Raw genomic sequence first — 15374 nt, 5'->3', positions numbered from 1 at the left:
ATTTTTTTTGAATTTACTGTAATTTTCAGAATCAAAATTCCCAAAAATAATCTCTGGTAACAGAGCGGTATTTTTATTAACTTTTGCGATAGGATAGGCATAGAAGAAGAACTACATCTCCTCAGCCCAAAATCGGTGAAATTTTCAATAAAATCAATTTATAAAAATTTAAATTGATAAAAAAGTAGATGAGACAGTGTCGCTCAAACAGTGTTAATATCACATTGATATATTATCTTTAAAATTAATGAAAATGACTAAAAAATGGATAGAACAGACTGGACTACACACAACATCAGTTTTTTAAACGGAATTTTTCCTAAAATGACCTTGGACTTATTAATAAATTCAGTTGCTGTTTTTTTTTCGTAGCGTACTGGTCTTCCAACATGAAAATTTTTCTTCGGTGTTTTGTATAAAAGTAATGTTCCTAGGCATACCCAATCATAATCTTGGTAGTTTGGTGCCCTCAACGAACCGTACACATTAGACCGATATGAATTAATTCTGTGTACAAATATCTGAGTCCAACTTAATCCGGAGATATAATTAACACCAGACAAAAATCTTAACAGCTTCCCAACCTATAGGTGTGGTTCGAAATTCACGTGAATTTAACAATTCGCGTTGTGTTTCATGGTTAAATCCCTTATCATCGGGAGGCCTATATCCAGTAGCGGAAAATACAAAGGCTACAAAAAATATACGTGTATTTCGGCTGTAACATACTTGTTGTTGTGTTTGTAAGATATAGAAGCCCGGCAAGCCTCACCGCTCTACAGTAACCACCTTTGATCATTTAAGTCGCCCTTAGGTTGCCTATTTAAAATACATGAGTTTCGTGTATTTCGTCCACATTAGGACGCTCAGGTAGCTTAGTATGTAAAGGCTCTACCGTAAAGCGGTAGCTCTTGTTGTAGCTCCTTAGAATTGTAACGCATACTGGAGCTACGCGGTGCGCTTAGTTTAAGAAATTTCTTTTGGAAATAAATGAAATTGAAATTGAAAGCGACCTATCGGTCAATTAGAAGCTCATAGTTTTTTTTTTCTAATCATGGATGATTAGTCTTCCCCATTAGTAACATATACTTACGTCACTGATAAGTCAAAAACTGGTACCGTTCTCAACCGTGAATCAGTAGCTCCAATTATGATTTTGGATAGTTGTTATCATTATGAGTGAATGCACAACAGGCCCATTGACAGCTGAGGTGCAAGGATAATCGGTTGTTACTCCTACAAACTATATCCTATCCTAAAAAATTCATCGGAAAAGATAGATATTGATAACGTATGAGTCACGATGAAATTGCCCAGGGGCGCTGAAAACCTTAATCCGCCCCTGCCTGGAATCTAGAGAGAACCCTTTAAATTCCCAGAAGTTCTTTAAAATTCCCAAAATATCGAGAAAAAAATCTCAATTGCTTGTTATGTTACATAGGACGTAGAAGATTTAAAAAAGTTTTTCTTTCAATTTTTTTTGTAAATCAATTCTGAATTCAACACTTTTACTAGAGAAGTCTATAGTGTCAGAATTATATTCTTGAAAACTACGTAGCAGCCTCATTTTTAAATTAAGAAAAAATAAAAATACTTTTCAGGCTAAAACATCAGAATTATAAGAATGATTAGATGTCAGTTGATTATATTATTTTGATAATATGATAAAAAATCACGTACAACCGACAAAAAACCAGAAAGTACCGATGGAAGATAATAATTTACGGTTGAAATATGAGGAACTACCGATAAAAATTAATAAATTACCGATAAAGTATCATAAACTACCGATGGAAAAAATAACTTTTTATCGGTAGTTTTGAATATTTTTGTCGGTACTTGGAAATTTCACTATCGGTACTTCATTATTTTTTATCGGAAGGGTGTTTATCGATAATTTTTTATTTTTTATCGGTAGCATTGAATTTATTTATTGGTCGAATATAATATCCCTATTTTTTAGTATTTTTGACTCAAATCTGTCTTAGACCAAACCCAACGCATGAGTGGTACTCTAAATAGGGTACTGAAACTTGACAGTGTAGCACACAACTGTTAAACACTGTAAAAATAATTTCATACAAAATAGTATTTTCTTTGGCAGTTGTCGACTATTATCACTTTTGCTTGAAGTGCGTCGCACATTCAATGTTTTGTTAAAATTAAAAACGGAAAGAATTAGTTATCAAAGAGTCCCTACCGTCCGAGAGTCCAAAGAGTGCTCAAAGATTTCTAAAAGTTCTCGAAAATGTTCCCAAATAACAGGTCCCGTCCGATTGTCTTAACTGTTGTAGTGTTTCTAGCGTTTATTCGTTGAAAATTGCATTCATCTGTTCATTTTTGACTAAACCGATAAACAATTTTGAGTCTGAAAGTGTGAAATATGTAAGTGTGTATGGTTGATGTCATAGAAAATAAATGAAAAATAAAAAGAGACCGAAAAACTTCCATTTACAGTGTGACTTTAATCGCGTTTGCAATGATATATTCTTAAAAAAACCACTGATAATACCGGGGTATACTTTGGATTTTAGAAAATAATGTGAGAAACGTTTCGAAGCACGCATAATTTTCTTCGAGCTGTATATAGTGTAAAAATGATTTGGAAAAGAGTGTAGACAGGAGTTAAGCATATAAGCAGGAAAAATAAAAGTCTCGTGTGATTTCTTATCCAAATTTTCTCCTACCTAGCTAAACCTTATGTTCGATTCGAAATTTGCCTAACAAAGAGCAAATAGTCAATTTACACGTCAAATAGCCAATTTACACGTTCCACCGTCCCACCCATTATGTACAAGAAAACAACCTGCGTCAATAAATTAAGAGAAACTCCCGCCTTCAATTTTGATGATAAGAATGTGGATTATTTAGCCAAATTTAGAAATTTACGTCTTTAGAGTTCAGAACAGAGTACATTTGGTGCGTGGAGTAACATCGCCGAACACTTGAATCAACACTTAGTTTACGAAACGACAGCTGACGCATCTGGCTACTTTTTACTGAAACGATACAAAGATGTTTTGCGTTTCGTTTCCACGATAAATGCAAAAAACATCCAGCACCTACTTCTTTGATAAAATTGTTTTTCGTTTCGATTTGGGTACACGCTCAGCTCACTCAGGATGAATGTTCTCTTATTGCTACTCTTTCATTTCGAACATACAGAGGTCATATAGATACCTAGCCCATTGACGATGCGTTCAATTATGGTGAATTCTTATTGCAGATTGTCCATGCAGGTTGTTGACTTTTCAATATAGTCATTACCTAACGCCACTTAGAGGTGATTGATCTTTTGAACATATAAGAAAACATTGTCCTACTTATTTGCGCGAAGCAAACCAAATGTACACGTTGCTTAACGTTAACTTCCCAACTAACTAACTAAAGTTATGTAAACCTTTCATACGGAACGGGGTAGAGCATAGAGTTGAAGGATAGAGGGATTATGGAGGAAATTCACTGAAAAGCGTCTGTAAGGGATGACAATTTCATTGAACTTTACACACTGCAGCAGAAAGTACTTAAAGAATTAGAAATGCACGATACTGGAAAATTGGGAAATGTTCCGTAATACCCTGAAAAGTAATACGAACATACAGAAGCGAACAAGTTGAAAAAACAGATGTAAATTGAAGTAAAAAGTAGTATATGGAAATTCTTGATTTTCTCTGCTAACGAACACTTCCACAACGGACTCGAAACAAGGATATGTATGATGCGATTCGATTGGGCTACCATTGTCCGTGGCATGGCATATGTTGTGGAAACTTAACCGACGTAAGACTCTGACGTACGGTTAAAGGAAGAGTGAAAAGAGTTTCAAAACAAATATTTTCGACACAAAATTAATTTAAAATACACTCCGCGTCATTGCTTAAATAACGCCACTGCAACATGTTAATCAATTACAGATAGTCTTTTTTCAATTAAATTCGTTTCAACAAAAGCTGTACCTGTGCCAAGTCAGACAGTCAATTTCAGGAAAAAAATATTTGCGTAGCTTAAGCATGTAGAACCAAATAACATGTGTTCAACTGTGTACAGCTCATATAAACTTCAGTTTGCTCAACAAGTGAGTTAGTAAATTTACTAAATTCAACTGGTACGGATCCAACAATCCCGCAGACTTCGGAATTAATTTGAAATCAATTGCGATGAATATCATTTTTGGTATGTTGATTTACTTGTTCAGTAAACTTTGGGCAGACGAACTGAGAAAATTAATTTACCGTTGGAATGTGTGTTACAAACTTAAAGTAAATAAATAGTAACTAACCCAGGAAATATATTGATCAGCAGTATCGCACACCAGGATATTTAAGGGACAACGCGAACTCACAATAAGTCTGATTTTTTGTTCGGGTCTTTGGAAATTACATGTTATGTGAAGAGGTCACAGAAAAACATCTCTTCTCAATTTGTAAGATCGTTAAAAGGGTCATTAAATATATTGGGAGTCAGAGCGATATGGTCATTTGAGGTGGTAAATGTCATTCCCAGAGATACCTGATCAGACTGATTAAAATTTAGAAAAATTGTGGTGAACGAAGGAGCTGTATCACATACATATGGACTATTTTTGGAAAAATGTTTTCCCATATTTTATTGAATATTCCAACATTTTTCCAGAATATTTATGGAAAAATGTGGTAAAAATTAGGCAAATGTCGGAAAATGTGAGGAAATATTTTCCAAAAAAAAATCTCCGATAAAGGAGACCGTGATTTGCAGACATTTCGCGGACATTAAACATTTTTTTCTCAGTAACTTTCCAATTTCGCGGAGTAGTCGTCAGTTTTTTGCTATAAAGATTGCTATAATAAATAAAATTTTCAATTTAATCGGATCGAGATGTAGTTGTACTAGTTGTACTTTGATTTTGCTAATTTCATTACATTAGCAAACACCGGTCAAAGTTTTACGTCCGCATATCACGATCTTATCTTTAATTTAACATGCATCACACAATGACAAAAGAGAGTTGTGGCAGATAACATAAGTTACCTGAAGACAGATGAGATTTCTCAATCCGTTTTTGTCAGAGCATGGAAATTGTAGCCTTTTATCACATAATAATGAATGCATTTATTATCTGTAGGAGCAGCGTTCCTAATGTTAGTGAACAGTGCGTTAGCCACCGACTATTGCAGAAGCGATCTTTGTCCAGATCCAAAAAAAACTCATATTTGCTGTCGACATCCTGGCGTAAGTTATGCACATGATATTTGTGAAGATTTTTGTTCTGTAAAAAAATTGTAGAAATGGGGCGCGAGAGCTAAATGTGGAGACAATCCCCAGTTGTACAAATTAACTGATTGTGACAAGGAATTTATCCTGGATTTGCACAACAAACACAGAAACGAGATTGCTTCCGGATCTGTATCACGTTTTCCCGGAGCTGCCAACATGAAAGAAGTTGTACGTTTCTCTTATATCCGGCAGTTAAATTCAGAAATTAATATTTCAATTTCCCATTAAGACTTGGAATAATGAGCTAGCCCAAATAGCATGCTACAATGCCATATCTTGCGAAATGAAACATGATAGTTGCCGTAGTACAGACCAGCACAAATACGCTGGACAAAATCTTGCCATTGTTGGACAAACAAAAGGCTTTAAACCCTTCCGCGATGCTTATGAAGATTTGCACACAAAATGGTTTTTGGAACATAAATATTGCGATATGAACAACATTCGCAAATACCAAGGCAAAGCGACAAAGGATGAGTGAGTAGAATGGAAAAAAATATATCCACAAAAGTAAACATTGTTACGATACAAATCAAATTCTTTCTTGTAGCGAACAAATCGGACATTTCACTCAATTGGTTTCGGATCAGGTGGATCAGGTCGGCTGTTGCGTATCTATGTTCCAAAGGGGTGATTTTAAATTCGTGTATATTGTTTGCAATTATTCCTACTCAAACATCTCAAACAGACCAATATACATTGAAGGAAAGCCGAAATGCAAAAAATTCAGCAGAAAATACAGGTCACTTTGCGCTGAGTAAACTGTTATCAAAATTTTCGTTAAATATATCTGATCGTTTCATCTGAGTGTTTTGTTTTGCACCTTTCTCCTCGACGAAGTGCTTTTAAGAGCAATGAATGTTTAGCTACAATTATGGCCTACATATGTGTGGGAATTTTATTTTCGCCGCGCCGTTGGGTTAGCTGTGCTTATTTCGACCGGAAAAAGTAAACCCAAGTTCCTTTGGGACAAGTGGGTTGGCCTGTAGAGGCGCCACATTTTTTTTCATAGTAATTCATTTCACATTTGTCATTACAGAACAGATTTCACCATATAATATGAAGTTGATTCGCATAAAAATAAGCGCAGTAACAGCAGTAATTTTATGACAGAACGTACTGACTCTACATATTACATTTCTTCTTAGTTTTTAAACATCATTATCCTATTGAAATAACTACATTCACAGAACTTAAATAAATGCAAAATTGTACGTTCTACGTAAAGCGTTTAATCTTAGGCAACACTGGGTTGGAGAACAAACAGGCGGGCAACATAGGACAACAGAGAGTATCAAAGTAAAGTAATGACATAACAGTCGAGTGGGACGACAGGTAGGCAAAGTGTAGCGACTACCTTTACAAATTCCGAAAATAATACAAATTCTTCCGATTCATCATTTACCGCGATTGACACTGCCATTGTTCAGTGATATGGTAAAAGTTAACACGTCCCTACATGGCAACCCGAGAGCAAAAAAAAAATGAAGAATCAGTACATTCGTTTCTCAGGTACCTGATATATACTTGAACCAGTCAAGTGTATAATAGTTATTTGAAGTTATATTCTTTCATTACACTGGTTTTCAGTACGAGTCCCTTTCAGTGTACATTGATCTCCCATGGAGGCACCAAAGCACCTGGCAGGGTAATTGAGGCTTTACCACGTCAAATAGAATAGTACTTTGATACCAATAATACCATTACATTAGCAGCCTTAATGGTAATTTTTCAATAACATTAAGAAAAAAAAGGTATGGAAATATTCGCATACTTCGATTAAAGTACTACTTTTTTATAGAGACAGGTCGAAAATAGGTGTAATATATACCTAGGAATATTTTAAGGAAATTAAATTTACAAAAATTCTTAAATTTTTCCATCACTTTTCGTCATTTTATCTAAAAACACAACAGATTGCATCGTAAATGTTGTTTTTACTGCCTTTTTAGGTGTTTTTCATGTCTTTGAGCTTAACTGATTACTTTGGAATGAGATCTATTTGAAAACAAAATTTAGAAATTTTAAGAAATTTTGTGAAATTTGTGAAATTTTTGGAAATTAAATTCCCTAAAATAGGCCCTGATATACCCTGCACATTTTCACGCATTTATTCGTATCCTTTTTGTAATTTCGTTCGGGGTTTACTGATCTGAGGCAAAGCTCATCATAATTATTTGTGCCATTGACAAAAGAGATAGTTTACACAAACATTTCAGGTAAAGTTGAACATACTTGACAGCGGAAAAACTTTACCTGAAGCTTTTGTGTTAATCAAACAAATGATGGAAATAGTGTGTTTACAGACCGTGGCTTCATCTCAGGTCAGTAAACTTCACTGAAGAACCACCGCTTGATTATGATTAAATCAATTAGATTCATGCCCTGAGTGATAAGATATAGCCGGTAGACGCTTTCAATTTTTTTTATTCTTACAGAATCTGTAAACAGACGTCATCAATTAAATAGATAACAACAATCTGTTTCTGAAATTTATACTTCCTTGTTTAATTAAAATTTATTTATTTGTCCAATTATACAAAATTGTAAACAATAAAGTTGCACGTGTAATATTCGATTGTATCGAGGATGTAACAATAGTATTTTTCCTAACGCATGCTAGTTCGCTAAAAAAAGCCAGTTAGCCTAAGTTAGGAACAATGAAGATAACAATGGAATGAACGGTATAACGTGTAAGTAATCTGGAATTAGTGTAATTCTTTACGTCTTGTTTGGAATTTTTATTTTGTTAAGTGGAGGGTTGGAGCCAAGGGTGAGTTTGACATTCATGAATTTTTGTTTTTATTGTAACCATAAAAGAAATTGAAATGGGAAATTGTGGAACGTTAATCTACAAAACATCCCCTAAAACCGGTTGAATATCTTCAGTCGAATTACATAGTCCTTTGTAAGTGACACTTCTACCCGATTTGCATCTGGAAGCAACGGGTCCAGTTGTATATATGGGTTCCGAGACCGCATTCCCAAATGAGTAGTTGCACACCAAATAGTAATTCATTTCATATTCTTCTCCAGAGAAAAATGTCGACATCGCGCAGCCAATGTACTTTGACTTCATTGCCACAATTTGTGTGAAATGACCAATTTTCACCTCACTAACATGGTAGAAAGTAATCAGATCACGTTGATATAAAAATAGAAAAAAATATTAACTTAGTTTCTAGCAGCTGGTAATCATCGATATAAGTCATATTGCAGTCCTTGTATTCATCGAACCAGATATCGAAGTATAGACTAACAATATCGGTCGGTTCGTACGTCCAATTGCCTGTAACTATACCAATATTTTGACCACAAAACCTGAATGAATCTGTAAATTTTATAGAAAGGTGAAAATTTGTTGAGTGAGAACAACATTGATTGGACAGCATATTATTTTACCTGTATTTCGGCACTGGTCATGACCATATTTGCATCTTTTAACATTTAGCTCAGCATGTCTTTCCAAATCCGCACTCCATATCTGAAAATTTTAGTTTAGTGGCTCATTGTTGGGTTTTTGGAATTTTTAAATAAGTTTTTCTTCAAATACCATTTCAGACATACGGTCTGCCTCCAAATAACCGGGTACTTTGCCCAAAGCAATTCTATTCCTTGCTTTGTTATGCTTTTTTAAAATAAAATGTTTCAGCTCCTTTGTCATATTCTCTAGCCACCTATCATCCGAACATTCGCTACTCCAGTCCTATAAAAATGCGAAAAAAAACACTTAATTAAATAAGGCTCGGAACAGGTTTGTGCTGATCTGCTTCTGAACCGAATCATGATTGGAACCTGAATTTTAATTTAGTATTTCAGGTTCAAATCGAACTTGACCTGAACCTGAATTTTCGATTTCTGAATCAACCCGAATTTGACCGGAACATGAATTTTAACTATTGGATTTGACTCGAAGCTGACTTGTACATGGCATTCTTCGGGTCAGATCATATCGGTTTCAGTTATCCCGAAATTTTCACGCCGGCAACATAATTTTTGTACCAAAACGTCCGGGTTACTTGTGAAAGTTAAAATTCAGTTTCAGTAGGTGAAGTTCGGGTTGAATCTGAAATCCTAAATTCAGATTCGGGTTCCGGTCTGACCGAATCCGATCCGTTCCGAACATTAAAATAGGCATTAGTTGTCTTTGTTGAAACAAAGAATTCCAATTTCAAGCATTAGAAACACGTGCTGCTAAGTTTCATTCTCATCACTAACACTACAATCTTTAAGTCTTAAATCCAACGGAATCTGTTCTCCGTCTCAAAACCGATTCATCTATATCTCTTAACGTATCTGACTGATAGAAAACAATGGAACTTATACTTGTAGCGAATGTTATTTTAACACTGAGTGATTCTATTGCTCGTTTGTCCTTTTAAGACTAAATTACACTGCTGTTTTCTGCACATCCAACATGCTGACGTCCTTCAGGGCACAAATCCACATTGCAGTAATCGATAGCGATAGTTGTTACAAAAAGCACAGCACTAGCAGAGAGAATAACTGAAATAGTGGTAGAATGTCGCGTCGTAGAGTATCATTTTCAATTTTTTTTAAGTCTTAAATTTTACCGAAATAATTCATTTTTTTCAATACGTAATTACGTTTCAGATAACAACTTATTAGCTAAATTAAAAATCAATCTTGTTCAAGTGTTCTAAATAGACTGTTAAGATTAGGTGTATACCATCAACTCCTTATATAACCGCGGAAATTAAATATTCGAAACGATTATAACACAAACAAGAAACATTATGAACGTTTCTCTATTGGTCATTCTTGTGCGAAATTCGTTGTTAGATATTTGAAACTTTTTTATAGGCGAAAAAATTCTTCTAATTTTAACATAAAATGTATGATTATGAAGCGTGTCGTGCTGTAGAATTATAATATACAGACAGAGAAGTAGGAAAAAAAAACTCGTCAAATCAGTAAAGCTGTCTTTTATGCGATTGTTTTGCATGTTCGATTGAATTTATGGAATTATTGGATAGCCCAACATCAATATACTATACATACAAACAACAACGACGCTATTTAAAAAAAAATATATTTGTTTGGACAGCATCTGATGTCTCTCATAATGAATGTGGCATAAAAAAAACATAATTTTTTGTTTCCAGTAAATTTAAACGTGCTCGACCGTACATCTTCTTTTATTTATATCAACTGTATTTCAACATTCATTTGTTTGTTAGAGTCAATTTAGATATTAAGCTAGACAGAGTCACGAAATTCAACACCTACGATGGCAGTTGTGTGACAAGATCAAGTTACATTGTTTGTAGAAAATACCCTGCAAACTCTTTCCCAAACTCTCTGACTCTGCCTAAGGTATCTACACTAAAAAGGTATCGTGCAATCTGGCACACGGTGCCAAAAAAACGCTTTTTTAACCGACGTAAAAGGTGAACTCGCAACCGCAAGTTTATTGCTGCAAATGCTTTTTAGCCATGTCATCGACTTAATGACTCCTTTTACAAAATTTTGGTATCGAAAAATCGTGTGCGAGTTCACCTTTTACGTAGTTGAAAAATGCGTTGTTTTAGCACTGTGTGCCAAATTACCCCACGCCACTAAAAATGGAAAGATTTTTTTTACAATCCCGTATTTATACTCTAAGAAACTTGAGTTTAGAGGTCGGAACAGATCAGATTAATCTGAAAATTTTCAGATCAGATTGAGAAATTTTCAGAACAGATCTGAACTGAATCTGAAAAATTGTATCTGAAATTTTCAGATTCAGATCAGATTACTATTGAATTGAATCTGATCTGAATCTGAAATTTCAGATCACTTGATTTCAGATTCAGTTCGGATAAAAACTGATTTGTCTGATTATCTGAAAAATTTGTATGAAAATTTCACGAAATTGCAAAAATTTTCAGATCAATCTGAAAAATTTCAGATCAGATTGCAAAAATTCAGATTTTCAGTTTTCAGTTTGAATTCAGATTTGATCTGAAATTTTCAGATTCAGATCAGATAAATTTTAAATCAATCTGAACTGAATCTGAAAATTTCAGATCGTCTTTTTTCAGTTTCAGATCAGATAAAAGTGATCTGTTCCGAACTTTACTTGAGTTCATTGAATTTGTTTTTTAGAAAAAGTGATTTCGATTTTGACCATGGTAACAGTTATATGCAACAGTCCAGCCGTTCTATTGGCGTGTGTAAATAGTAGTGATAAAATCCATACGAAATATTTGTCTATTATTTTGTTTGCTAAAACGAAATCCTATCTGTTAATGTTGACATTACCTGTCTGTGTTTAGGGGGGTAAATTGGGTTCTCGCACACGCAAATAAACCTAACTACTTCCAAGTCTTTATTTTTGAACGTGAGATTATGCTTCTCAGAGAATGTACGGGACAATGGCACATGCAACCATCCTCCAAGGTGTTAAAACACTACTTAAAATTAATCTCTGATGTAGAAATCAGTGGGGCTTCGCTTCATATTTATTAATAATATGATAAAAATCAACAAAGTTGAGAAAGCCACTATTCGTACGTCACCCTCATTTGAACCGCATTGAAAAATACAACTCATTGAAAGTGCACCTAAACGTCTACTACATCCAAGCAATTGTTGGTAAACAATAAAAAAATCGGAGAGAATAGTATGATCAAGGGTTAAGAGTATGAGTACATCTCGGATAACACTACGATGTCAGTACATGTCATGGAGGTGTCCATAGAACAAAAATTATGTGTACCGGTACAGACAGGTCGAAGGCCGATAAGGTTGACAGCATCATGAAAATAAACCAAATTTCGTTACCGCCGTCTGTAAAGGGTTGAAACTATTTTATTTCTGTCACTTTCGGTAGCTGCCCTTATAGATTCGGCTACAAGGACAATATTTACGTCTACCGCAAATGGCAAATGCTTCGATTAACCTTTTTCGTATGGAATTTTCTCTAGATTTATGTGCTTTTTTCGACATGTGGGATTTTTCTTCATCTAAGATCGAAGGCCCACGATAATTTCATTTATCTACCTAGGTGAAATAATAGCAGTGAAAAAGTGCTATTACTTCGCCGTCGGTAGATAAAATAGCGTATTCAACTCTGTCCAAATGTTTATTTAGACACTTAAGGTTACAACACTCGCCTTCGGCTCATGCAATAACTCCCCAAGTGTGTAAATAAACATGTGGACAGAGGTGACTATTATCACATATGCTCAAAATATGCTTCGGATGTCAAAATTACTTAACTAGAAGAATAATTCAAAAATTACACTTCAGGTCTATGTTGTTGTCTCGGTATCGCTTATGTGATAAAATAGAGTACACACTTGTCACGAAGAAGTCGAGGCTTGCCGAGTGAGTAAAAGTATCCGAGGTCTTCAGCCCGAGGTACTTTTACTCATCGTGATACGAGATATCAAATTATTTCACGTGTAAAGTATAACGTTTTACTTTAAAAATGAGGAAAAAGGTTTTCACTAGTGAGGGAATATCCACTTTACCTCACTATTACAGTATAGTACATTACTATGCAAGGGAAGTAAAGTGATATCTCGTATCCAGATGAGAAAAAGTATCCGAGGGCGGCAGCCCGAGGTACTTTTACTCATCGTGATACGAGATATCACTTTATTTTCCGTGTGTAGTACGACGTTTTACTATGCGAGTGATGTAAAGGTTATTGCCTATACATGTAATAGCCTTATTACATGCACCAGCATAGTAAAATATATTACATCGACATATTGGGAAAAGAATGTTTTTGTCCCACCGAGTATTAGATATTATTAGTATATTACTTCCGAGGTTCCAAGTTGTGTATTCCGCACTTGTCAAATACACAACTTGGAACCTCGGAAGTACAATGCTTTACGTGATTAGGCAATGTAAATGAAAATGAAACATGCCGTAACACGTAAAATCTATTAGATCGTTTACTGAATTTTTTTTGAAAATACTTTTGTGTTTTCACAGTCGGACCGTTATTTTCCTGTGTATCGTATTCGTCGCAAGCCCTTGTTGAGCTAAAAATACTTTAATTTGCATCGAAGTATCAATACGCTGTGTTATGTAACTAGATTACAGATAAGAAATTTATTCAATGACTTAATTTGGTCATTCATACAACACCATACCAGGCATCTTTCATTGTTCCGATTCCGACAAAGAAGTACCATTTTGTCTGCCAATTCTTTCCAATATTATTTAAATTGCCACAACGAAATCAGAACAGAATTGTGCCGACAAAAAAGATGTTTTGAATAATTAAAATAAAAAATTCTTTTAAAATTGGCGGCATCACACGTCCTCGGATAGATCAATCAGTTAAATTCAAATTTATTGGGTGATTATTTTGCCGCTATCTACCGATTGTAAATGAAAAATTACGATTTTAAGGCAAACATTGTTAAAAATGGATAAAATCCAATTTTAAGAAGATTAATTTGACAATGTTGTGGTGTTATGCAACACCTTTTTACACCTGAGATTTAAGTTTTAATATTTTGGAGAAAAAAAATGTTTTATTATTCGGTTCGACTCATTAGAAGACGATTTATTCTCGAAATGATAAGCTAAGTATTAAGTGGCTGATACACCATCGAGTGTTTAGTAAGTTTTATTTTTTCAGTTTGTTGCAACTAGTCTGAATGTGAATGACCGTATCCGATGCATTGAGAATTTGTAAAAGTCACAGCAGCAAGTTCTTATTGTATTCAATATGCCTGAAGGAGAATGACCAATTACCTTCTTTCATACGATGTTATTACAGACTTGGTGTTGGTCCATGTGTTGTAACCTTAACAATGAACCTCCCGTCCGTCGACGGAATTAAAATCTTTATCAAAATGGTAAATTCCGGAGCACCGATCAGTTTGGTTTTGGGCTTCAATCGATATGCTGTTCCTCACTTTTGGTAAGTTTAATCAAAAATTTTGTTTTTCTTATAATGAACAGACGATAAAGAAAATTGTTGCAGCAGTTGTGATTGTCTATGGTGCAGTGAGTGTTATGGCAACGGATTATTGTAATCCAGGTCTTTGCTACGGGTATGGCAAACATATTGGTTGCGATAATGACGGCGTAAGTATTTTCGATTGAAGTGAACTGCGGAACTTGGACGAAAGAGTTTTTATTCTCAAATTTAAGGATTTTAGTCCCAAGTGTCCGGATAATCGGTTGTTGGTAAACATGACCAATAACATGAAATACTTTATCCTGAACAAACATAACCAACTCCGAAGTTTCGTGGCAATGGGTCAAATTGATGGGTATGATTCGGCGGACAGTATGGCTCAGATGGTAAGGAGACGAGTTTCAATACTTAAAAGCATTTCAGTTTTCTCATTTTACCTTTTTTTCTGTGTAGACTTGGGACGATGAACTAGCTACCCTAGCTGAAATGAATGTTAAAACCTGTAAATTTGGCCACGATAAATGCTTCAAAACTGGTAAGTTGACCTAGTTAAGGACGATAAGTTAAAGCAAAATGCTCAAGCGGTCCCATTTCACAGACAGATTTCCATTGGCCGGTCAAAATTTATACGAAATCCGATCGTCGTCGAAATTCAAATGGTCTTCATTTAGCGACGCCATAAATTATTTTATGGATCGATGGTTCACCGAACACATAAACGCTGACATGAATGTGATTGATCGCTACCGGTCGAATGGGTTCGTCTAAAATTGCTTGTTGATCATTCGACGGGATAAATCAAAATTTGTTTGCCTTTTTAGAAGGAAAATCGGTCACTTTACGCAAATCGTTTCGTCCGAAAGTACAAAGGTTGGATGCGCAATGGTCATGTACAAGAGAAATCGTGATGTGACGCTGTATTTCGTCTGCAATTATTCTTTGTCTAACATTTTGAACGCTCCCATCTACACGTCTGGTGAACCATGCTCTAGATGCTCTTACGGTTGTAGTACCTTATATCCTGGACTATGTCTAGCAAATTAAACTATTTTATGCTGATCGTTGTGATTGTTTTTAAATATTTTGTAACGATGGATGTACGTACTGCATATTATTAGTATGATCTTATTTGAAACAATTGGATTTCGCAGGTCGGTAGTGAGGCTGGAAGGTTGTAGATCATAAGTCCTTCCACGAATTACATCAAAATCGTCATATTTTCACAAAAAAA

At 34.9% G+C, this 15374-nt stretch overlaps 2 protein-coding genes across 2 annotated transcripts; one reads left to right on the top strand and one right to left on the bottom strand.

Moving 5' to 3' along the window:
• Positions 1-4020: 4020 nt before the first annotated feature.
• On the top strand, positions 4021-15203 carry LOC119068362. Its single transcript, XM_037171931.1, has 11 exons — positions 4021-4173; positions 5102-5208; positions 5263-5421; positions 5483-5730; positions 5804-6012; positions 14084-14143; positions 14207-14310; positions 14377-14529; positions 14597-14678; positions 14742-14901; positions 14965-15203. The coding sequence occupies exons 1-11, from the start codon at positions 4158-4160 to the stop codon at positions 15185-15187; spliced, it is 1521 nt and encodes a 506-aa protein (XP_037027826.1). The 5' UTR covers positions 4021-4157; the 3' UTR covers positions 15188-15203.
• Positions 8036-9917, bottom strand: LOC119068102 (antigen 5 like allergen Cul n 1-like). The gene is made up of 6 exons (XM_037171526.1): positions 9828-9917; positions 9647-9759; positions 8807-8959; positions 8656-8737; positions 8428-8584; positions 8036-8369 (listed from the first exon to the last, which is right to left on the bottom strand). Exons 1-6 carry the CDS (start codon positions 9838-9840, stop codon positions 8105-8107), a joined length of 783 nt encoding a protein of 260 aa, XP_037027421.1. The 5' UTR covers positions 9841-9917; the 3' UTR covers positions 8036-8104.
• Positions 15204-15374: the final 171 nt, after the last annotated feature.

This window comes from Bradysia coprophila (genome assembly GCF_014529535.1).
Source record: "Bradysia coprophila strain Holo2 chromosome X unlocalized genomic scaffold, BU_Bcop_v1 contig_173, whole genome shotgun sequence".
Taxonomy (NCBI): Eukaryota; Metazoa; Arthropoda; class Insecta; order Diptera; family Sciaridae; genus Bradysia; species Bradysia coprophila.
This window is presented reverse-complemented; position numbering and strand designations above follow the sequence as displayed.

Coding starts and splice junctions, on each gene's coding strand:
- LOC119068362 (XM_037171931.1), top strand. Junction 14,144..14,206: donor TATGCTGTTCCTCACTTTTG/GTAAGTTTAATC, acceptor AAATTGTTGCAG/CAGTTGTGATTGTCTATGGT. Junction 14,311..14,376: donor TTGGTTGCGATAATGACGGC/GTAAGTATTTTC, acceptor CTCAAATTTAAG/GATTTTAGTCCCAAGTGTCC.
- LOC119068102 (XM_037171526.1), bottom strand. Junction 8,585..8,655: donor TGACCAGTGCCGAAATACAG/GTAAAATAATAT, acceptor TAAAATTTACAG/ATTCATTCAGGTTTTGTGGT. Junction 8,370..8,427: donor TACCAGCTGCTAGAAACTAA/GTTAATATTTTT, acceptor CTACCATGTTAG/TGAGGTGAAAATTGGTCATT.